At 49.0% G+C, this 23390-nt stretch overlaps 1 protein-coding gene across 2 annotated transcripts in view; it reads left to right on the plus strand.

Annotated features, from left to right (window-relative positions):
• SLC39A11 (solute carrier family 39 member 11) overlaps positions 1-23390 on the plus strand; it is a 221063-nt gene continuing 197673 nt past the window's right edge. For both annotated transcript variants that reach the window (XM_067547295.1, XM_067547296.1), the window contains exons 1-4: positions 1-123; positions 1548-1681; positions 3382-3420; positions 14308-14466. In XM_067547295.1, coding sequence (XP_067403396.1) covers positions 1574-1681; positions 3382-3420; positions 14308-14466 — 306 coding nt within the window. In that variant the 5' untranslated portion in view covers positions 1-123; positions 1548-1573. The remainder of the gene's footprint in view (positions 124-1547; positions 1682-3381; positions 3421-14307; positions 14467-23390) is intronic.

Consider the following 23390-nt stretch of genomic DNA (forward strand, 5'->3'; position numbering starts at 1 on the left):
GCTGGTGCTGCTCTTGCTGCTGGTGGCCGGGGCTGGGGGGGTCGGGGTCCCTGCCGTGCATGCAGTGAGTTGGTGCTTCTCGGCTCTGCGGGGGGGAGAGACTCAGAGACGTGCTCGCTGCAGGTCAGAGCTAAAAACAGTCCCTCTCTGTAGGCACCAGACATCCTCAACCCCCCCGGGGGCTCTTTGCAAGGGAGACACCCCCCCCGGGTGGGCGCAGGGTTGCAACGTGCAAGCCCAGGGCCGGTGCTGGGTGTGTAAAGGGGCCCTGGGCGAGTGTGCAAAAAAAGGACTCACGCCCATGTGGGGGAATGCCCAGGAGCATTTCTTTACTTTTTTTTTTTTTTTTGCACAGGTTTCCAAGGTAGCTCAGCCATTCATTCAGCCGCTGGTCGGGTGAGGCCATCCCCGCGTGCAGGCTGGGCCTGGGTTCTTGGCCAGTGCAGCTGGTGTGCTTTGCAGGAGAGCTGGCAGTGCAATAGGAGCCGGCTTCTCAGTTGTGCCTGCCCGGCTCATGGTCCCAGCCAGGGAGAGTGACACGCTGTGGGGAGTGGAGGAGCGCATCCCGGACTGTTCTAAACCGGCCTGGTGGGGCGCAGTCAGTGACCCTGTGCTTCAGAGCGAGATTGTCTTGGGTGTCCGTGGGTGGAATGATAGGACTTGGGTTTAACGGGGCCCTGCTCTGTTTTGTTGTTTGCAGCAGAGCTTTTCAGAAGAAAAGGAACGTTTAAAAGACTCTTGGACACTAGGAGCCATGCACAAGCGCGTGGGTCGGTTTGTACCAGGAGAAAGCGAATTGGGATCTTTGGAGTGGGTTAGAGAGCTGGGGGTGGTGGTTCTGCTCTAAGCTTTTGTGGTGCAGTAGGGAATGAAAGCAGAAGCGGTGTCGGTTGGCATTTTTGTTAACTTTTAACTTTGCGTTAAGTTCAGCTGGTAGAAAGACTCTGCACAGAACTCTAAAGAGAGTGCACATCTCTGCACTAATACTTGTACTTCCCCTCCTCTCCCAAAATCCTGTTTGGCAGAGAGAAATGTCTCCTTAGGGGTGTGTGATAATGACTATAAAGTATCTAGGCATTCCTCAGATAAAATAATAAAACATCTGGGTTCCTTTCCTTACGTTATTGGTAGCTTCTGAATAATAGTATGTCAAAAGTATCCAAGTACCCTGTCTAATGCTGGCTTATTTCTCCTGCACAACATAAGTGGCTGTAAACTATTAGTGCAATGAAAGCAGTGCTGCGAATGCACTAATAGTCAAAATGCTAAAGTAGGGTAAAACTGTGTTCGGCAAAAGTAGGTGGGAAATGGTGTGCACACTTTGGAGTTTCCTAAGCAGACACTTCTCTGCTACGTCCGAATGTAAACGGAAAAGCGCTGCTAACACATCCTTTTTGCTCACGCTGAGGAGTGTGTGCAGACTTAGCCCCTCTGAAAACCAGCTCCTAAGGTACTGCTGTTAATAACAGGTAAGGGATGTCTTGTCCTCTGTGATGCCTGAGTTTTGTGTTGGCGCCATCCCTCCTAATGCATCAAATCTCTTCTAGGTCAGTAGAACCCGAGTGTGTCCAGCATGATCCCAAACTGCAGTGCGGTGGTCCAGGCGCTGCTAGGGACTTTATTTACCTGGGGGCTGACAGCTGCAGGCTCCGCGCTAGTCTTCATATTTTCCAGTGGCCAGGTGGGTTTTGCCATTCAGTTCTGAAAACGCATTCCTTCTCCTTCCATATAAGATTTCTGTGTGATCAATACAAAATACTTAGGCCATGGTTCTGCCTGTATGGCTCTGACTTCTGGATGAGGAGAGGGCAGTCTTAGTATGCATCTTATGATGTTTGAGGGGCGGGTGTTTGTTTAAAAACAGCAAATACACAGACATCTGCTCTCTTGTAAATCCAGCTCTCAGATGCCTACCTAGGCATTTATATCACATAAGGAAATATCGTTTGCATTTATTTTCCTCTGTGATGCGGGCAGGATGCGGGAAGAATGGTATTGGATTGCAACTGTAAAACGATTGACTGTGGTTCTTCTCAGGAAAGGGAAGGTGGAAATGACCGTTTCTTCCTCAACGGTTTCCCCTCCTCTGTATGCACAGGCACGTTGGCTGGTTTTAATGACAAAAAGAGGTTTTTACTCCTGGAGTCAGTGCAGCTGTTAGAGGGGGAGCAGGATTCTGTTCTGTTTCATGCATCAACAATAATATGGCTGACCAAGTTCCAGCTGCTTGGTGAAATTTTTTTGCTGGGTGTAACTGAGGGTTGTTTGTGGTCTGCATTGCTGGTAGTGATACATGAGAAGGAAAGAACCCTGCTTGACTCTCAGATCCGAGGTGTTTTCAGTGAGGGAGCCTATACTCTGTTCACCATCACAGCGTTCTGCAAGGGCAGTAGTCTGCTTTCTCAAGTTTTGGGAGCAAGGGGTGAGTTGGCAGCTGAGATTGCAGCTGGAGTGGATTCTTCTCTGCTGCCTTTCCTCCGGTGTCTGTGATGGAGGGCAACTTTATTTGGAGCGTTGGTCAGTTCCGTGATCTGGGGTTGAATTAGCTGAGACTCTGCTTGGGTCCCTTTGCCTCCTAAGCCACCTTTGGAAAAGCTGCAGGCCTGCGTCAGTGTTGCCTTCAGATGTCATCCCGTTTTCCCAGCCTATCTCTTATTTAAGCTCTTCTTGGATGACTTATTCAGGAGACTTGTTTTGAAGGGAGAGTCCTTTAGCAGCAGTATATTAACTTTCTTCCCCTTGAGGAAGGGTGAGTCACACCATGGGCCAGCTAGGCAGCGGGATGCCCTGAATAACTGACAGGCTGTGGAGTCAGTTGGCTGATACTTTGGTTTCAGTATTTGTTGGCTACAAACCAAACTTTAGAGAAACATGAAGAACTGCAAACAAGAAGCTCCCCTCGCAGAGGCAAAGTACATCATTAACTTTAAGCACGTTTTTAGGTCCAACCTCATATGGCAGAGCACTGCTTAGGCGTGTGCTTAAGACTCATTGTAGTCAAAATGGGACTTAAGCCTGTGCTTAAAGTTAACCCTGCAGAGTTAGGCACATGCTTGAGGGGAAGGATTGCCTAGTGGTTAGGATGCAAGCCTGATGCTCAGAGGACACAAGTTCCCTGGTCCACCAGAGACTCTGACTGTGGGAAAGTCACTTAGTGTCTCTCTGCCTCAGTTTCCCATCTGTAAAATGGGGATAGTTGCACTACTTCCCAGGGATGCTGTGCACCTTGAAAATTGGGAGGCGCTCAGATACTCCAGTAATGGGTGGGGGCGGGCGTATGTAAGTATCTTAGAATCAGGACCAGAGCTGCTGACTCCCCTCAGCGTTGCACCTTGTTTCTCGTAGCCGTTGGTAAACGAAGTGCTCTGTTCTAATTTTCAGAGGCGGATCCTAGACGGAAGCCTGGGCTTTGCTGCGGGGGTAAGTACAGTACCTGCTGTGACGTCCTCTAATTCTGCTGGTCACCTGCTGCACGTGCTTCATCACGTCGACGTTTCTCGTGCGTGTCCAAGATCGAGTTATGGCTCCGCGAGGCAGCGGAGGAACGTGGTACAGCGTGGCTCAAGTCCTGTCACACGTTGGTGCCCCCTAGGGGAGGGTGGAGCTGGTGCAGCGTGGGCAGACGCAGGCGTCCGTCTGGCCCGAGGCAGGATTTTTCACCTGCGGTGGGTTTGCCCTTCAAATTCAGTGCTGCTTGTTTGGATTTTCCGATTTGTACCCCTTAAAGCTTCCTTATGTGGATAGGAAAAAGTGAAGGAAGCGGGACCCTGCAGAGACTTTCGCACGTGGCTATCTTTGTGTCTGAGTACCCCAGTGAACTCTGGTGCTTAAAGGGGGCCCATGGGGGCGGGGGTTGAGCCAAGCCTAAATCAGCAGCCTCATGTAAATGGAATGCTTACCATGAGACTGCGAGTTTCTCTAAGGCATGAGGTAATTCAGGGGCTGTGCTAGAATCGTGGCTTAAACTGCATCAGGGCAGGCTGGTGGAAACTTCCAGGGGATTTGGGTGAGCCTGGAGTCTTATATTCTGCATTGGTAAATCACTGGCGTGTCTTCTAGGAGCTTGAATGTACGTGAGCATCTGAGCAACTAGCGTAAAGAGGTCTCTGGCTCTGGGTGCTTAGAGGGAACTGCTGTCCATTTCCCACTTCCTTCGGAGCGCTAGAATCATAGAATCATAGAATCATAGAATATTAGAGTTGGAAGGGACCTCAGGAGGTCATCTAGTCCAACCCCCTGCTCAAAGCAGGACTAACCTCTGCTATATCATCCCAACCAGGGCTTTGTCAAGCCGCAGCTTAAAAACCTCTAAGGATGGAGATTCCACCACCTCCCTAGGTAACCCATTCCAGTGCTTCACCACCCTCCTAGTAAAAAACTTTTTCCTAATGTCCAACCTAGACCTCCCTCCCTGCAACTTGAGACCGTTGCTCCTTGTTCTGTCATCTGCCACCACCGAGAACAGCCTAGCCCCATCCTCCCTAGAACCCCCTTTCAGGTAGTTAAAGGCCGCTATCAAATCCCCCCTCACTCTTCTCTTTTGCAGACTAAACAAGCCCAGTTCCCTCAGCCTCTCCTCATAAGTCCTGTGCTCCAGCCCCTAATCATTTTTGTTGCCCTCCGCTGGACTCTCTCCAACTTGTCCACATCCTTTTTGTAGTGGGGGGCCCAAAACTGGACACAATATTCTAAATGCGGCCTCACCAATGCCGAATAGAGGGGAATAATCACTTCCCGTGACCTGCTAGCAATGCCCCTCCTAATGCAGCCCAATATGCCATTGGCCTTCTTGACAACCAGGGCACACTGCTGACTCATATCCAGCTTTTTATCCACCGTTACCCCCAGGTCCCTTTCTGCAGAGCTGCTGCCCAGTTCGTCGGTCCCCAGTCTATAGCTGTGCATGGGATTCTTCCTTCCTAAGTGGAGGACTCTGCACTTATCTTTGTTGAACCTCATTAGATTTCTTTTGGCCCAATCCTCCAGTTTGTTTAGGTCACTCTGTATCCTATCCCTACCTTGCAGGGTATCTACCACTCCCCCCAGCTTAGTGTCGTCCGCAAACTTGCTGAGGGTGCAATCTACCCCATCCTCCAGATCATTAATAAAGATGTTGAACAAAACCGGCCCCAGGACCGACCCCTGGGGAACTCCGCTTGTGACCGGTTGCCAGCTAGACATGGAGCCATTGATCACTACTCGTTGAGCCCTATGCTCTAGCCAGTTCACTATCCATTTTATAGTCCTTTCATCGCTGATAAGAATACTGTGAGAAACCGTATCAAAAGCTTTGCTAAAGTCAAGGTATATCACATGCCATGCCTGAGCCAGGCTGAGGTGCTGCCCAGCTTGCATGCTACGTGACTCTAGGAAGCACGTGGTAAGGGTGAAAAGCCATGGAGGAACGCTTTGGCTTCTGACCCTGATGTCTGGCACAGGGAAGGATGTCAGGATGTTCTGTTGCAGTGCATTGTGGGCATGAAAGTGTTTCTTTTTCAAGTCTTGCTCTGAGGTCAACCCAGAACTGTCTTGTCTAGTTCTCTCTCAGAACGTTTTGGGGTCCATGTTCCTAGCCAGTGGCATAATGGGACAGAAGGCGGCTGGAGTTTTGGCCCTAATTCAGAAACTCCTGCTTGTCCCTCTAAACCATGCCTCTGTATCATTGCTATAATCAGGCATGTGTGGGTGGATTATAGCTAAATGACTTGGCGAAACAGGCAGATCCTGTTTGATCCAGTGCGTATCCTGTATGTGTCAGCAACTCCTGGAGCACAGAAAAAAATGCCCATCTGCACTCGAGATGAACTGGAAGCCTTAGTCACCTGTCAGCAGTGGATTTCTGGCTTCTTTGTTTTTCCTGCTGCAGTTAATAACATTGCTAACAGCTAAAGTGCAGCTCTGTGCCGCATGTGCCATGGGAGCCTGTGTTGACACAGGCACACACACAACTTTGTATCTTTCATTTTTTTGAGATCTTCCATTGTTCAGGAGACAAACAAAAAACACTTGAGTAATTGTCTTAGCGGAGAAGTAGGAAATGACTTTTCGTGAGTTTGTCTCTGAGTGTATTTCCCTGAAGCGTCACCGTGATCTGTTAATGAACTGGGAACTTAGGTGTCTCACCAGAAGCTTTTTAATAATAGCCTCTTAATTCATCTTTTAACACGTACATTTGGGTTGGCTGGGAGGAGCCGGGACCCGCTTCCACGCCTATTCCCTCTCCAAACGAACCTCACGACTTACAGGCGCTCTTGTTTCCAAACCAATGAGAGAGTCTGTCACAGGGCGGTCTGCCCTGTAAGGCCAGTCCTGTTCCGAGACAGACCCCGTTTCAGGACAGGTGTTTGGGCCTGGTGGAGAGAATGCTCACACCCAGCTGGGAAGGGGTCAGATGCCTGCTTGATCAGCTACTGATTTCTGTAAAGTCTGAAAGAGCTACGCTGAAGGGAGGAGTTACAGGGAACAGGTTGGTTTCTGTGGCAGGCCCTGGAGCAGAGGGGTGTCTGGGCAGAGGGTCTCATGGGAGGCCTGAGGAAGAGCTGCCAGGGGTGTGACGACTCTGGGAAGAAACCCCTGAGCCAGGAGCAAGGTAGCTGTTGGGTTTGTGTTGAACTGTTTTATTCTGGGCTTAGCTAAAGATCGTTGGTGCAATGAATCAACGGTGCTGCAAGGAAAGGGTCTGAACTGACGCAGGGTGTGGTGGTGAACCCTTCCTGGCGGTGGGGAAAGACAGTCCGGCAGCCTACAGAGTCCCTTTCCTCTGTTGGCATTGCCCACAACGCTGTGTACCTGCTGGTTGGGGTGAAATGAGCTAGGTTGCTCCCACTCTTCCTGCTTCTTCTGAAATGTTCCAGCCTAGCCCTCCAAACCTCAGGCACCTCGGTCCTGCTCCTGGGGCAGCATCGCAGCAAAGGAGAAAGCATTTCCCGCAGTGCAGCTGTCTTATTGGCTGATGGCTGGGTCAGCCCCCTGGTGATCACGGGCAACCCTACAATAACAGTTTCTGCCTCACTAGCCCAGCTGTGTGTGTGGTGGTGCAGGGCAGCTTGTGAGTGCTTGCAACCCTACATAAACAAACCAGCATGCACAACCAAACCCCCCACAAGCAACCCTACAACAGCGTGTACGTAGCTACGCAACTGAGGCAGGGATATTTTTTTCCTCCCCCAGCCTCGAAGGGTTTATTTTCCAGCTGGAGAGAGGTGGGGAAATGCTCGTCGTCATTGCAGTGTCTTCCACGCTGGCTGGGGAAAGCGTGTCACTGTGGAAGCTCTGATTGCTGGCCGGGCCCTATCGGCGGAGTGTGCTGCTCAAAAAAAAAAGGAACACCAGCTCCAAATTGTCCAGGCTTCTGGATGGCATTAGTGGGCCTGAATTGCCAAAGTGCAACAGAGGGCAGGGTTGGGTTTAATTTGCTACTTGCCTGTGCTGAGCCGTGCTGTGCAGTGGGACAGAGGTTTCCAAACTGTGGCTTTTCGCTGCTTGCTGGTGGTCTGCAGCCAGCCGGACGGTGGTGACCCCTCATTTCCTGCTGGTAAATCACACTGAGAGCACAGCTAGAAATCCATGAAGTGCTTTCCTAATATGGCTGCTCCGTGTGGCAACTGCAGCAACTGGCAAGGAAGATGATGTGGGACTGCAGAAAGGGAGCTGTCCACAGGATTTCCCTCCAGTATTAAAATGGGGCCAACTGCAGAAGTCTCAGAACCGTGGCATGAGAATGGGGCGCTCAGCCTCGTTGCTGGTGGGCGTTTGCTTATGTCCTGTCTGGTGATACCATGAGCCTGACTGAAAGGCCTGGTGCAGCATGCAGTTCTTACTTCAGTCACGTTTACCAAATTCATCAGACGTGGTGGGTAACTAAGTCCCAGAGAACCAGAGCTTCTGTCAGGCCTCGGCGGATCACAGGCTGAAAACTGCTGTTCTGTGGTAATGACAACCTATCGCCAGGGAGCAGCATGTGTGCTGGTGGGCGAGAATACAGCCCTACAGTAATGCTCTGCCCCTGCGTAGCACCTTGCATCCGAGGATCTGAAAGCATGCTATATCTATTAACAAACTACGCCTCGCCATTTTGCAGATGGGAAAAGCGAAACACCGAGTCACATGCCCACGGTCACACAGGGAGTCTGTGGCAGAGCCGGGGATGGGACCATTTCCTGCCTCCTAGTGCATGTGGGGCTGAGGCTGCTGTGAGCAGGAGATGGACGCCTTGTGAGATGCGTGCAGCCGTTATTAATCACCCGTGAGTCCTCCTGGGCATTCCTTTGAATCCCTAATGACGTGACATTCTAACCTTTCCAGATCAGTTAGAAACTTCCCCCGGACTTCACCTCTTTGTGTCGGCATCAAGCCTGGGCTAGAATCATTTATCTTCCTCTTTTGGAAAACCGCCATCTCCTGCAACTCAGCATGCTGTGCGAAGCGCTTTGAAACGAGCAATATCTGAGCGCCAGGTGGCTTGCGTGGAACTGAGAGAAACGTATTGGCAGTAACCCTGTTGGAAGCCGAACTGAGTCCCGCAGCGTTGCTTGTTAATAAGCCAGGCTGTGAATTCTTTATTGCAGATAGAGAATGCCACAAACTTTGTAGTGTGCTGACTAGCTGAAGCCAGGTGGGTTGATCGCTTCCTCTGTCCAGCCTCGACCTGCTTCGTGAAGTGACTGTCGGGGGTGTGACCAGAGGAGCAATACAGAAAGAGATTAATTTGCATGCTCTCCTGGGTGGCTTCCTTCCCATAAAAAATAGGATGGGAAAATAGACTTAAAAAAACCAACAAAAACCACAAGACTCCACATGTGTCTATTTCTTAAACACCACCACCACACACACACACCCCCCGCCCCCCCCCCCCAGTTAAAAGCAGTTTCTTCAGGTTGCTGTTACTGACATACTACCTGGGTCTTGGATTATTTTGATAGTTAAATGTTTTCTCTTAAACTCTTGTTTCTCCGCTCGATTGCTTGTTGTGAATATGTGCAGTCTGTTTCTCTTGCAGTCAAGGCAGGGAGGCCCCAGTGTGATCTCCTCCCTATCTCTTCTCTGAAGTCTGTTTTGGTTCTTGTTATATACAAAGCCTCTTCCACAGAAAATGCTTGCACATTAAAAAGCAAGCACAAAAGCTTTTTACTAAGCTGCCGGTTGTGATTGAGCAACCCTAAAATAACAAACTAGGGTGGCCAGCCCCCTTGCTCACAATCAACTCCAGTAGAAAGCGCTTTACCAGGTTGTTCTTTTAGTCAGTACAGTTGCTCCTGCTTTGCTGGGATTTTCTGCGCTCTCAGATTAAAACCTGGCATCTGATGGAGCCCTCTAGCCCCAGAGGTTAAATCTGTGGGGAAATAACGTGATGGAGCGTCATAGGTGGATTTCACTATAGTACCCAGCCAACATCTGTGTGCAGACCTCTTCCATGCCCACGCATGTGCCAGGTACTGGGAGAATAGATTTCTGTGTCCATAAGGATTGAAGAGCTAGAGAATGCCTCTCTCCAGAGAGGCAGATGAGATGCTGACCTTGACTTTCTGTGCTAAATCAACCTGATGCGTGAAGTGCAGTGTGCTGAAAATTGCTTTGAGCTTTGGCCTCCACTCCATTTTGTTCAGTGGATGGAGGGAAGGGAGGCAGAAGCTAGGGTTTTTTTAATTTTAATTTCATTTAATTTTTATTTCTTTGCCTTCATACACCCTCAATCTCTGGTTTTGAAGTGAAGATTTGAAATTGAGAATCCAAATTAGGTGCAGATGACTCAAATTCTCGATAATGGCCCATCACATTGTCTTCTCCTTTTGGCCTTACGTTGCCAGCTTTGCAATGCTTTAATAATTTCGGGTCCTCTTGGTTCATGTTACTTGGCTTTTGGTTCAGAGGAACACTTCGTGGTCCTTATAGCAAAATCCTGAGCTTCAGCCCAGTGGAACTTCCAATCTTTGCATGAGTATAGCCTGGGTCCAGTCCCCTTTTGAAGAAAACAAAGCGCATGATCTAAACTGCTTCAAATGGCTCGTGATTTTTTTCATACCTCAGATTTTGGGTGCTTAACTTGGGACATCTAAAGAGGATGGTTTCAGAAGATGGGTGCTTGGTACTTCCTGAAAATGGGGCCCCTTTTAAGATGTTTTGAATGGAGCACCCAAAATCACTAGTCATTCTTGAAAACGTAGGCCTGTGCTTTCCAAACGGCATTTCCTGGTCTTCTGAAGAGAACGTCATGCCTGAGAGAGCCTTTCCCATTCTAGCTGGGATTTTGTGTTTCACCTTTTGTCTCAGCAGGGTGCTGGAACAATTTGTATAGAAGGGGTGCTGAGAGCCATTGAACCAAACTGTAAACCCAGTGTCTGACGGAAACCACTTCAAGCCAGGGAGTGCGGCAGCGCCACCCCTAGTTCCAGCAGTTGGGGGGCTCCCGGAGTGTCTTTAACAAATGAGATTTCATTATTTTATCAACGCCCCTCTGAAAGGAGAAAAGCAGTGTGTGCTGCATCTGGAGGACGGATGGCCCAGTGGTGAGGGCACTAGCTTGGCGCTTGAGAAGCCAGAGTTCAATTCCCTGCTCTGCCACTAATGTCCTGTCTGACCTTGGGCAAATCAGTTGGTCTCTCTGCCTCAGTTCCCCACCTGTAAATTGGGGCTGATGCCCTGCCCTGCCTGTGAGGAGGATTGTGTGTGCTGAGGCCATTAGTTACCATGGTGATAGGGTCTGAGTAGGCTGGGGGTAGGCATCTGATGTGGGGTTTTGTTAAATATCGAGGCTCCGGCCGTTTTGTGCTGGAAGGGCTTGACCTTGAGACGTACTGTCTATTCCCACTGACGTTTTCTTTGCATGCTGCCCGCCGGTCCATCTTCCTGGGCCGAGCTGGACTGCGGTTTGCCGCCCTCGGCAAAGCGGGAAAACCAAGAAGAGGGGCCGGGGAGGTGACGGACTTCAAACAGCAGCTGACTTGTTGGGCATTGAATATTCCCTTTCAGGGCTGGATAAAACTGCCTTGGTAACATGCAAAGCCGAGGTGCCTTCCCCGGAGCGAGGCCGATTCTTGGTATCGGCCCCTTCGTGAGGTAAAGTTTCTTCTTGCTAAAAAGTTTGGCCTGTTGAGTGTCTTTCTCTCTCTTCTCCCTCCTCTGTTTTCTCCTGGTGATGGAGATCTCCCTTGCAAGGCTTCTGTCTTTAATCTGGTACGTAGTTAAAATTGCCACTGCCGCTGAAACAACGGCAAAAACCTGCGTTCTGGTCCCACACCAGCCCTGTGGGGTGGTGACAACCTGACGTGCCGCTGCTTAGCAACCGACTGTCTTTGCTGCGAGAAAGGGTGGGTTTTTCGGGTTGAGAGAGCTAATGTGATGGAAAATCCTGGTGGAGACGAGGCACAGAGGACGGCTTTTAACTTGGGATAGAGTGTCAGGGTCAGCCCTCTGCCGTTGCCTGGGGTTTACCTTGGCTTGCCTTGGCTAGCTACACCATGGTGAGAATTACAGTGTGTGGGAGACATCTCGAGGTACAACACACCTCTCGGGTGCTGTGAAGCCACAGGCTGAGTTGGGATCTTGCGGTTGCTGTGTTAGCACCTGCAACTCATGCAATTGCAGGGACCCACAGGGCTCTGTGTGTGTGTGTGTGTGTGTGTGTGTGTGTGGTGGGGGAGGGGGACTCACATGGTGCCTCTTGCTAGTCCCTGGTGACAAAGTGAAAGCCAAAGTGAAACTCAAACCCTGCACAATGTGATGGGCTGCAAAACTAGTAGGGACCCTGGAACTGAGCTTTGCAGGGGGACACTATGGGACAAATGCCACCACTGGTGCTGGTAAGAACTGGTGTGTGTCCTGTCTCTCCTCTCCTCTCTCTCCCCCCCTCTCGGTTTATGGAGGGGAAGGTAGGATGAGGCTGTGTACAATGGCATATGGCCCGTCTGCAACTGCCATTAGCAAATATCTCCACCGGCCAGAGATGGGACCCGATGGAGGGTGGGCTCTGAGTTGCTATAGACAGTTCTTTCCCGGAGGTTGGGCTGATGGGTCTCAAACTCATGCTCTGGGTCTAACCGAGCGCCATATTTGGGGTCGGGAAGGAAATTCCCCCCAGGTCAGATTGGCAGAGAACCTGTTTGTTTTTGTTTTGTTTTTTCCCTTCCTGTGCAGTGTAGAGCACAGGGTCGCTCGCTAGCTTGAGCTACGGTGCATGATGGATTCTCTGTAACTTGAAGCCTTTAAATCAAGATTTGAGGAGTTCAGTATCTCAGCCAGAGGTTATGGGCCTACAGGAGTGGGCGGGTGAGGTTCTGTGGCTTGTGATGTGCAGGGGGGTCATACTTCGCGATCACGGTGGTCGCTTCTGAGTCTATGAAAGAAGCAAAGTGCAACAGCCTATAGTTAATTAAGTTAGTTCTTCCAGCAGCAGGGGAAAAAAACCTGATAAACGTCTGAATTCTGGGGAAAGCAGATTAGCATTGTATTTAGAGGGCAGGGTAACAAACCTGCTGCCTGTATGTGGTGCTTAACTAGAAAAAGATTGCATTTACTGGCTCCCGGTAAGTTCTCATGAATAGGGATAGGGTCTGAGTTCAACAGTTACCTCTGTATGCCGTTCTTAATATAATCAGCTCCCTGGGTGTAAATTCTAACCTTTGTTTTAACTTGTGAGCATCTTCCATGAGCGGCTTAGACTGATAGCTGTCGAACAACCGGGGATGATTTTCTCTTTTCCCCCCCACTCCCCCTTTCTCCTTGTGTTGTCACTTAATGGACTGGGCCAAATCCTGTAGTCACTGGGCAAACCCCACTGACTTCCATAGTTAGGTGAGCGTCCTCTAGAGACGCCCAGTGAATTCAGTGGCTCAGCTGCAGCTGCAGAGCCGTGTAACTAAGATAAGCCTGTGTCTCTGCTCTGAGATCACAGTGGAAGCTGCCCGAGGGAGGGCTGCAAGACTGATCTGAGCTGATTATTGTTTTCCCAGACGAGCTGTTCACAAAGATCAGGTGAGGTTTAGGCAGCTCTGGCCAGGTGCTTTGCCCTCGTGTGTGGCTGTAGCACACCAGTTCTCTACCTTGACCATTCCATGACCCCAGCTTGTAACCATAAGGAAAGGCCGGGAAGGGAGGCTTGGGGGCGGGTGCCCCCGGGCAGGGAATCCATGCTGTAAAAGGAACCTATGGCTGTGGGAGAGCCAGAATATTATCACTCATTGTGGACCAGGATCCCACTGGGCTGGGCGTTGTTCACACAACAAAGACAGTCCCTACCCTGAGGGGCCTACAATCTAGATATTCCTTCTAAGCAAGTAGTGCTGTTGTTGGAAATCCAGCTTGGCGTCCATTCGTTTAGAGGCGCAGGGTCATGTTTACCCCTGGAGCGTGGCCCTGCACCTGTGGAAGCCAGCAAGAGTTTCACCGTTGGTTTAAGTGGCAAGAGGATCAGAGGTTGGGGAGAGGAATGAGCAGAATCTGGCCTGTTCCTTTCCTTGGGGAAACAGTGTTTTGCCGTAAAGTGATGATGCTGCTCCCGCGGCTCATGTCACTGACTTGTTTTTTAAGAGGTGGTAGCGTTCAAAATACAAAGTTCTGAGGAACTCCTTGCCAGAAGATGTTGTTAAGGCCAAGACTACAACGGGTTCAAAAAAGAACAAGATACATTCATGGAGAATAGGTCCATCAATGGCTATGAGCCAGGCTAGGCAGGGATTGCTGTTTGTCGGAGATACTGAACCTGGTGAAAGCTCTTAATTGGCTGATTATTTTTAATTAATCCAGCCTGGTGAATCTAACACCAGGGGATGGGACAGGGGATGGACAGATGGACGGGGGAAGGAGCGAGCAGAGGTCTGCCTGGTGAATCCGTGAAGGGGCTGCTCTTTTCCTCCTGCTGCGGGAGCGTTATTAAGTAGCCAAGGTTTTGTGGCAATGAAGGGGCTGGGTGGGGAGTGTGGGTCGCTGAGGCTGGATGCCTGGCTTACCCGGGAGCTGCGTGGTGGTTGGAGGGAGTTGGGATTACACAAAAGCATTTGTGGTTGAGAGGCAGCATGACCCTTTGCTGGCACCACTGGGAGCCTGATGAAACCTGTGGTGTTGAAGCAGAGGCAATGTGGGCCAATTGATAGGGCACCCGACTGGGAATCAGGAGACCCGGCTTTGTTCCCAGCTCTCCCATTGAGCTGTGGTGAACATTTTGAGCTGGTCACTGCTATGTGCCTCAGTTCCCCCCACTTTGGACTGTCTCTTTGTTGCATGTACGTACAGCACCTAACGCAGTAGGGCTCTGATCTTGATTGGGGGCAGTCCCATAACGTGTCTTAATTCTTTGTGTTCTCTGTCCCTTAGGTCATGTTAGCTGCTTCTTACTGGTCCCTCCTGGCTCCTGCCATTGAACTGGCCGAAGAATCTGGGAATTTCGGGGCCTTTGCTTTCTTCCCAGTAGCTGCCGGCTTCAGTCTGGGAGCAGCTTTTGTCTACTTTGCTGACCTCCTCCTCCCCTTGCTGGTAAGTAGCGGTCTGACAGTCTTTCTGCTGTCCGGAGCCTTGGGCTAGTCTCCCGCCCACCCCGTTTGTACTGGGAGTCCATGGACTGTTTATAATGATCTGCATGTTGCCAGATGTGTGTGTGTGGTGGTGGGGAGCAGGGTTTAAATATTGCTGTTGAGCTCTTGCCTTTCATACGGCAGAGTAAAGACTGATCTCTGAGCTGGCAGCATAGTGTACGCAGTGTCACCACCCCTTCCTCATTTGCTCATTTCCCCCCTCCTGCGGCTGCCCTAGGTAGGAAATGCAGGCCTGTTGCCCTAAATCATGTGCTGTCTTAGGGGCGTGGCTCATAGACTCATAGAAATGTGGGGCTGGAAGGGACTTTGAGAAGTCACGAAGTCCACCCCCTGCGCTATGGCAGGGTCAAGTAAACCCAGACCATCCTTGACAGGTGTTTGTCCAGCCTGTTCTTAAAAGCCTCCAGTGATGGGGATTCCACAGCCTCCCTTGCCAAGGCTGGAAAGTTTATAAGTTTTGTGCTAGTTTCTAACCTTAATTGCCCTGTGGCTGCAGCTTAAACCCGTTACGACTTGTGCTACCTTCAGTGGACATGGAGAACAATCGATCAGTGTCGTCTTTATAACAGCTGCTCTTAACATATCTGAAGACTGTATATCAGGTGTCACCCCCCCATTTTCACCCACACACACTCAGCTTCCTTTTTTCAAGACTCAACATGCCCAGTTTTTCTTACCCTTTCCTCCCAGTCCTCCCAGGTTTCCTAAACCTTTTATCATTTTTGTTGGTCTCCTCTGGGCCCTCTCCAGTTTTCCCACATCTTTGCCCAGAACTGAACACAGCACTGCAGCTGAGGCCTCCCCGTTGCCCAGCAGAGTGGGACAGTTACCTCCCATGTCTTACATCCAGAGCTCCTGGATGGCCCTGTCAAGCAGCAGCGGGACTGTATGTGTATTCGCCTTTGGCTTGGTCGAGGGCCGAGGCTTCCCTCAGACGGCTCCCCACAGTATTTGGGGATCCCCTGGGTGGATTTTGCATGGCTGCAGGGTTTTTCTATGAATGTTGCACTCAGTGTTGCCAACTCCAGCTGTTCATGAATCAACCCTCCAAAATGATAAGATTTAACACCTTGCCTTCTGTTTTCTGAGCATTTAGGGTGCCCTTGAATCACATTTGCAAGCTTTTCTCTGCAACCATAAGGCTAGGAACTTGTTTATTAAAAAAACCCAAAAAAGCTAGTGTATTCATGTAATAACATGACTCTGGGAGCTGGGGCTTTAAAGCACTGAATACTGGGAGATTCATGAAAGGTGGAAATGCACCAACTGAAGGAAGCTTTAACAAGAGCAACAAGTGCAAAGGGTTAACTGCAGTAACCAAAAGGGCAGGATGGTGGAAACATTGATTTTCTTGGCTCTGCTGGCTGTCTAGATTAGACAGGCTCTTAAAAAGGCATGAGATACCTGTGTGTTAGATAGTAGTGCCAGGTAATGAAGCATCATGAGTGCTGACGTTCCTCTGTGCTTTGGATAATGAGATTAGATGGATTTTTTTTTTTTTTTTTTAACCCTCCCAGTTTCCATTCTGGCAGAAGCCAGATCCAAACCAGTTTCTATTGAAGATTTCATACAACTGTATTTCCTGGGACTCTCTCACAGTCGGTGTCCAGGTATTAACGTGACCTTAGACCACACACGTGGGAAGTGCTGTCAATTTCTAATTTGTTTTTGATTTTTAACCGGCAGCCATTTCCAGACAGTTCAGGTGAGACCCTTTGTTTCAATCCTGAGATTTTTTTTTTTTTGGTAGGGTTGCCAGTGTCAGACTGTTTTCCCCAAAACCAAGAGATTAACTTAAAAATCACAAGGTGTTGTGTTGTGTGGGTTTTTTTTTTTTTTTGGTCTGCTGGTGAAGGAACATGTAGGGTCACGTTTCCAAGACACTCTGCAGCTACAAGGGCTAAAAACTGTAGATGACAGCTGAGTTTGTCATGTCATCACATGGCTCCCAGGAGCTGGGCCTTTAAGAATAATGCAAAATATTAATAGCAATTCTTGGAAAATGGCAAGGATTGGCAGCTCTGGTAGAACTCTGAAGAATGCTTCCCCCTCCCCTATCAGATTCTTTTTCCCCCTTCCCATTTTGGCACAACTGTGAATATATGAAAACTTAAAAAACAAACAAACCCCAAACAAACCTCTAATACAAGAGTCTGTAGCAGTAAACTCAGTTCTCGACTGTACTGTAAATAGGGAGGAATGGTGGTTTTGTGGTTAAGGCACTGAGTTGGGACCCAGGAGATGTAGGCACAATTCATCGCTCTCATCATGACCTCTGTCACATTTTTCTGTGCCTCAGGACTCTGTCTGTAAAGGATCCTGCAGACTGACGCTCCGTGAGCCCCCTGACATTAACGTCATGCTCTCCTTTGTTGTGTTCCTCTCAAATTTAAGTTGCCAGATTGTTGTGTGGTTAGGTATGTCTTGGTATGAGGGACATGTAAAGCAACCCAGCACAGGGTCCAGCTCTGTGTCACGCAACCCTATGAATGCAATTAGCTCGCATTGTGCTTGAAGCAGTTTGGAGATTTTCCCCCTCAAACACCCATTTGTTTCACTTACTTTTGTTTTAAAAATCGGTTCTGTCTTGCCTGTGTTGGTGTTGGTGATAATTGCCTGTCATTATAAGGTGCCAAAGGAGGCCTTCTAATATATTTGATCAGCTGCCCTCAGCTCATGTTTCCCAACAGAGAAAGTAAACAGTTATACCACGCAGCCCACTTCTCCCCATGTCCCTAACACGTTCTCTGCCTCTTGGGAAGAAGCCTAGGTCATGTGTGTCTGTAGGGTGGGAGGGGAGGAGGCAGGTTACAGCGTTGTTGGGATAAGGAGGAGGTGGCAGGAGGAAACAGACAGAGCAAAGTGATCAGGTTAAAGATGTTCCCTGATTGCTGGCTGTGGGACATGCCCGCCTACCTGTGTTGGATCTTTAATAGGCAGCCTGGCATGTGTCCACCCCTTAAATGGTAAACTGCTGCACTGTCAGGTCTGAGGGATAAGAGGCGTTAGCGTCTCCAAGCTGCAGGAGGGAGAGTCTGGAAGGTTGCGAACCCCGCTGGATTAATCTGCCTGGCGCCGTTGATCTCTCACTGCAAAGCCAACCTTTGGTTCCCAAAAAGGAAGAAAACCTTTCCTAATTATTGCACGGCCCAGTTAAAATAACATCAGGAGATTACCTGAGTCTTGGCTTGTAGTTGAGGCCCTTTTGCATTTCTACTTACTCAGAGGAGCTGGTGGGTCCTTCCACACCCTTCCCTTGGAGTCCTTTTGGGTAGGAGTGGAGGGACTGTGTGCGTTATCTTCCCTGAACTAGTAGTAGTTTTGCAAGGGTCTGAAGACACTTGCTCCCTTTGCCTAATGCGCACTCTTTGGGGATAAGAGAAGGATGTCCTATCCTCTCCATTCCTCTTACTCCCATTCTATTAACTGGGGGAATAGAATACCCCCAACAAAGCAGAAGACAGCAGTTAGTGCACTTTATTGTTCTTTATTTATATTCAGATCGGGCCCCAGTCATGGACCTGGACTCCCTGGTGCTAGGAGCTGTACAGACCCAGAACAAAAAAACCAAAGAGCATACAGTCAAAGTAATAGATCCAGAGGGGTAGCCGTGTTAGTCTGTATACAGCAAAAATGTCCTCTCATTCCACTCATCCCCGAATGAAAATGACAGATGCTGGTAGTGCGTCAGGAGTTACTGGAATCGTCCGTGTTAAAAGAAGTAATAAACGTCCGTAGGGCTGTGTGGGGGCTCGGAGGTCTCCCCACATCTTTCCTTCCAGAATTGGGGCCTTCAATTGCTTTGTGGAGAGCACAACCTAGCAAAGAGACTTGGTGGTGGTGAGAGGGGTGTTTATTGGAGGAACTTGGGGAGTGACTCACTTAAAAACGTATATAATTGTATTATTCTGATCAAAATTTTCTCTTTCATTTTTTTAACCTTAATAGGCCAATGACCTCCCTGAGATAACTCTCTTGGCTTTTTAATGGTCTGACATGGGGGTGAATTTGACTCATTGTCCTTTCCCCGTCTTTCGGATTAAAATCTCTCAAGCTGTGCTTTAGTCATTAATGCTCAAGCGCTCGTCAGGTTTAAATTATTGTAATTTTCTCCCGACATCTCAAATCTTGGATGAATCAGTTCAAGAAAAAAGGAGATGGAAGAACCAAGCAGCACTCTTGCTCACTGAAGTCTGCAATGGAGGAGGGCCCAGTGGGGAATACAAAAGGGTTTTAGCACGTACCATCATTATGAAAGATGATGATGATGTTAAGGGATTCATGTGTGGGGTTTTTTTTTTTGATTTTGGTTTTTGTTATCAGTGGACTGTCTATGTAAAGAAGACTTTGCTTTATGCTTGATACTTCTCCCTAATTTCTTTAGAGTACAGCAACAGATAGTAAAAATGTATAATGGCTCTTTGATTATGGGTGTGATCGTCTCAGCTTTTTTGCTGGTGGAAGAAAGGGAATGGGAACTCTTTCCCACTCGCATCTTTTTTGTAATTTTCCAGCAGTTCATCACAGAGGTTTGATTATGGTTACTAGTGATACGTAAGAAAATGTGTGTGTTCCACAGTTGGGTCCCGTGGGAGTTTTTAACTCTTGGAGACAAACCGGCTAATGATGCTGAACAGTTTGTCATTAGGTTCTTCAGAAAGGGAAGGATCTAATCCATTGGATTTTTAACTTTAACTGTTTCTGACTTGGAAGACTGAAACCATCTGCTCTTTCCTCAGCTGGGCTCACTGCGGTTGAGACTCTGGACTGTGTGTGTTTCCTACTGCATGTAGGTGATAACACTCCTGGACAATGCAACGCCATTAGGAGCTATGCCGCATTTGCATGTAGGGACCTTGATATTTCAAAATAACCATTGGGGGGAACTTGGCAAGCAGGTCTCCATCTACTGCAGTCAGGCAAACTGCTGTCTCTCTGTGCAGGTCCGAGAGTACCTAGTTAAACAAGATCATGGTCTAGTTCCCTGCAGGATGTCCTGCTGGTTCTGTGGAAATAACGCCTGTTTTTCTACTTCCCTTCCACAGGCTTCGGTGACATTTAAACATGCTCCTCACAGGAGGCCCAACACATTCCAAGGGCTGGTTTTTCTGTTTTAGGTTTGGACTTTTTTAAAAAAATGGAAAACTTGCTCCTGAATGATCTCTGGGGGAGGATTCCAGATCCCCTGCCTCTCAGGCAAACTGCTTTTTTTCAGAAAGGCTTGGCTGCTGAAAATCAAAATGTTTTGAAGAGACGTTGCTTGAGAAATACACTCCAGTGTCTACAGAGCACCTAGCACAGGAAGGCCTCCATATGCTACTGTAATGCAACTAAGCATCGTTGTTATTCTACCCACCCTTCACATTGTCTTTCAGCCCTGCCTGCTCAGTGGGCTGGAAGGGGGCAGAGAAGAATGAGTTGGTTCTTTCTCTCTCCTCTTTTCCAATCACATTTCCTTGTTTTTTCGTTTCCTTCCTTCCCTCCCTTTTTTCTCTGCTCCCAGCTTAACTCTCAATATCTCAAGGCCCATAAACTGTTAATGCAGGAACCCTACAACATTCTCGGATGAACTTCTTTAGCATAAACATTATTTTATATGATCACAGCTTTATAACCAAAGGCATCGATGGTTTAGTGGTGAGAGCACAGGGCTGGAGAATAGAACACGGGGGTTTTATTCCTGGCTCTAACTTTTTTTTTTTTTGTGTGTGTGAGTAGAGTTCATGCATGTTGTTTCAGCTCTCTGTGCCTCAGTTTCCCCAGCTGTTAAATGGAGATACTACTACTCGCCTCCCAAGGTAAGGTAAGCACTCTGACATTGTTAGATGGGAGGCACCATTTGGGACATTTTAAAACTTGGCTAACCTGGTGGTGTTTACCTTCATATTTAGGTATTTTGAAAAGCTGGGCCACTTTATTTCTTTTTTTTTTTTTAAAAAGGAGTTGGGCACCGGAAGCTGCTGAGGAAATCAGTGGGAGGTCTGGATGATGAGTTTTTATTTAGCTGACTAAAGGTAGGCACCTAGATTTGGCCACTGTGTTGCTAATAACGTACAAACATTGTTGCTAACATTCAAAGCCAAAGACTCTGAAGCCTGTGTTTGTGTAGAACAGTGGTCAGTTTGAGTCTCTACTGAACTCCTTTGTTATTGGTGCTTTGAATTGTCCACTTCTACAAGGGGAAAGGCTTGGTTGAGTTTCTCTCTCTCTGCCACGGCCTCCCGTGCCCCGCGCTTTTGTGAGTCCCGTGAAAGGGGGTCAGAGAACACGATTCTTCTTGTGGGCTGTGTCTGCACAGTGCGCTGGGGTGTGATTCCCAGCTCACATGGACGTGCGCTAGCCCGAGGAGAGCTGGCACAAGTAAGTATAAATAATAGTGTGGCTCGGGCAGCGGCAGTGGAAACATGGCTAAGCTGTGCTGAGTTACACCCGCCTGAACTCCTTGGGTACGGACTCACTGCCTGTGCTCCTGCAGCTTCGCTCGTCCTGCTAGCGTGAGTATGTTTGCGTGAGCGAGGAATTCCACAAATATAGTGTCAAAGTGTGGGTTTATTAATGGAAATAGGAAGGAGAGAAGGAAACACGAGCCTTCTCCCTCGCATGTGGTACTCTGCTGCAGACCGTCCAGGCAGAGAGACTCGCTATAACGCGCTTGGATTATTTTTTTAGCAAAGGCTGCCAAATTACTTGACGGACAGTGTACTGTGTGTTAGCATCCTGCCTGCGAGGAGGATATTCATCTAGCCCAGAGCATCTTTCTTGTTTTGTCAAAGCGTCTGTGTTTGGAATAGCAATGAGGAGAAAACCTCTTTCCTTCCTCTTTGCTTCCTTTAAGAGCATCTATGGTGTTGCAGAGACAAAATGACTGTGCAATGGAAACTGGCGCATTTGTCTGAAATGCTTGTCAATGCTTGGCCTCTGCAAAGGGAGGGAATCTTAAAGCAGTTTGCTGATGTTTGTTTGCATACCTGCCAGATTGCGCCTTCTCCTGGTTTAAAGGAGGGGTGTAACGGAGGCAGTATGGTCGAGTGGTTAGAGCACTGCAGTGGGGCTCAAGAGACTTGTGTTCTATTCCCAGCGCTGCTGGCTGACATTGGACAAGTCACCTTTCCCTGCCTGTTTCTTCTCCCCCGCCCTTTGTCTTTCTTGTCTTTGTAGATAGTAAGCCGTTCGGGGCAGGGCTGTCTCGTCCTATGAATTTATGCAGCGCTTTGTACTGCGGACCCCTGATTTTAGCTGGGACTCCTAGGCATTGCTGCAAAGCAAATATTTGTGTTTTGGCCAATTTCCCTTATTTTTCCTTTCATTTGCTCTTTTGCCTTTTTACCTTAATGGACAGGGCGCCCCCGTGTTTCCCCTCCCACCTCCACGCAGGTGGCTCAAACAGTTTCAGATTCAAGGAGATGGATGTAGCCTCTGACCCTGTAGCCGAAGTGCTGCCCGTTAAGGACAACGTCAGACTGCCTGCAACAAATGTTCTGGACTCGCCTGGAGAGCCCGTGTGTGTCTGGCAGGCAGTAACAGACGTACGCCGCCTTAGGTGGTGCTGCAGTGGTTAGTAATTCTACATAAATACCTGACAGCTGTGGGTTAGTGGTGTGTGATTGGAGGTAGCAAAACAATGGGTGACTGCCGCAGTGGTCCAGCTTCTGCTGTTGGTGTGACTGGCAGCAAAATCTGGCTCTGCGGGAGTTGTATTTAAACAACCTACGGATCACGCACAATCATGACGTCTCAAAACGGCTCTTTCCGCTGTAAATCTAACCACCGTTCTTGGGTCTTCGTTGAGCAGTTTGTCCTTGTTCTCTGGGAACAGTCATTACAGATTGCTCTAGATCAGTTCATGAAGGATCGGTCCATCAATGGCTATTAGCCAGGATGGCCGGGGATTGTTGTTTGCCAGAAGCTGGGAATGGGTGACTGGATAGATCCTTTGATTCCCTGTTCTGTTCATTCCCTCTGAAGCATTTGGCATTGGCTGCTGTAAGAAGACAGAAAATGGGCTAGATGAACCATTGGTCTGACCCAGTGTGGCCGTTCTTATGAACCAAACCCAGGACGCCTGCCATAGTGGTGCTGTACGTTACTCACAGAGCCGCCCAGCCACCGGGCTGGCTGTATCCCAAGTTGTGCCTTACAGGGAAACAATCATAGACATTCATCTGAATCCCCTAAGGTATCTATCCGCATGGCTCTCCACACACCCAGGCAATGCCTTCCACGCTTGCACTGCTGTTTTTTTAGCAGTGTGTGGTATCTGCTGCTGGAGCCTTTCCCCACTGCCGGGGCCTTTCACTGCAGTATGTAGCTGCACATGTCTTGCCCCCCGATTAGTGTGGGCATAGGCTAATTAACCTAGACTGGTTTAGAGAGCTCCTCATTCTCACCCCCTGCTCTCCCTTGCCCCCCAGTCTTTTCAGCCTTCTTGCTCTGAATGCTACTGTGGAACTGCGCCTGCAAAGATCGGGAAAAAGCAGATCTGCTTTAACAAGGGACCATGTACTGTGAAAGAAAAGGAGCCTGATGGTTTGTGTGTCTCCGTGTGTGCCCATGTGTGTGTCTCCTATTAACTATAATATTCTTCATCACCCCCCTGACTGTGTGACGCTCTCTTCGCTGAGTGATTCTTGCACTGAACAGGATAATGAGGCTAACTCTACCGCTGCGTTTCGCTTGGCTGTATGTTTCATCTTCTGTCTGCATATTAAAATTGCGTCACGTCTCCAGCTTCTTGGAAGGAGAATGCTGCTAGCAGTAGCACTGCCCAGAGTCGTTGCACTGTTGGCGGGTAGCGTGATGTGTCGGAGTCAGGGCCATGCTTCGTGGCGCTCCTGGCAAACCTTTAATCGCTTCCATCCATTTGGG

The sequence above is a fragment of the Emydura macquarii genome, unplaced genomic scaffold (assembly GCF_026122565.2).
Source record: "Emydura macquarii macquarii isolate MOO-44397 ecotype Brisbane River unplaced genomic scaffold, CSIRO-AGI_Emac_v2 contig_1230, whole genome shotgun sequence".
In the NCBI taxonomy this organism is placed as follows: Eukaryota; Metazoa; Chordata; order Testudines; family Chelidae; genus Emydura; species Emydura macquarii.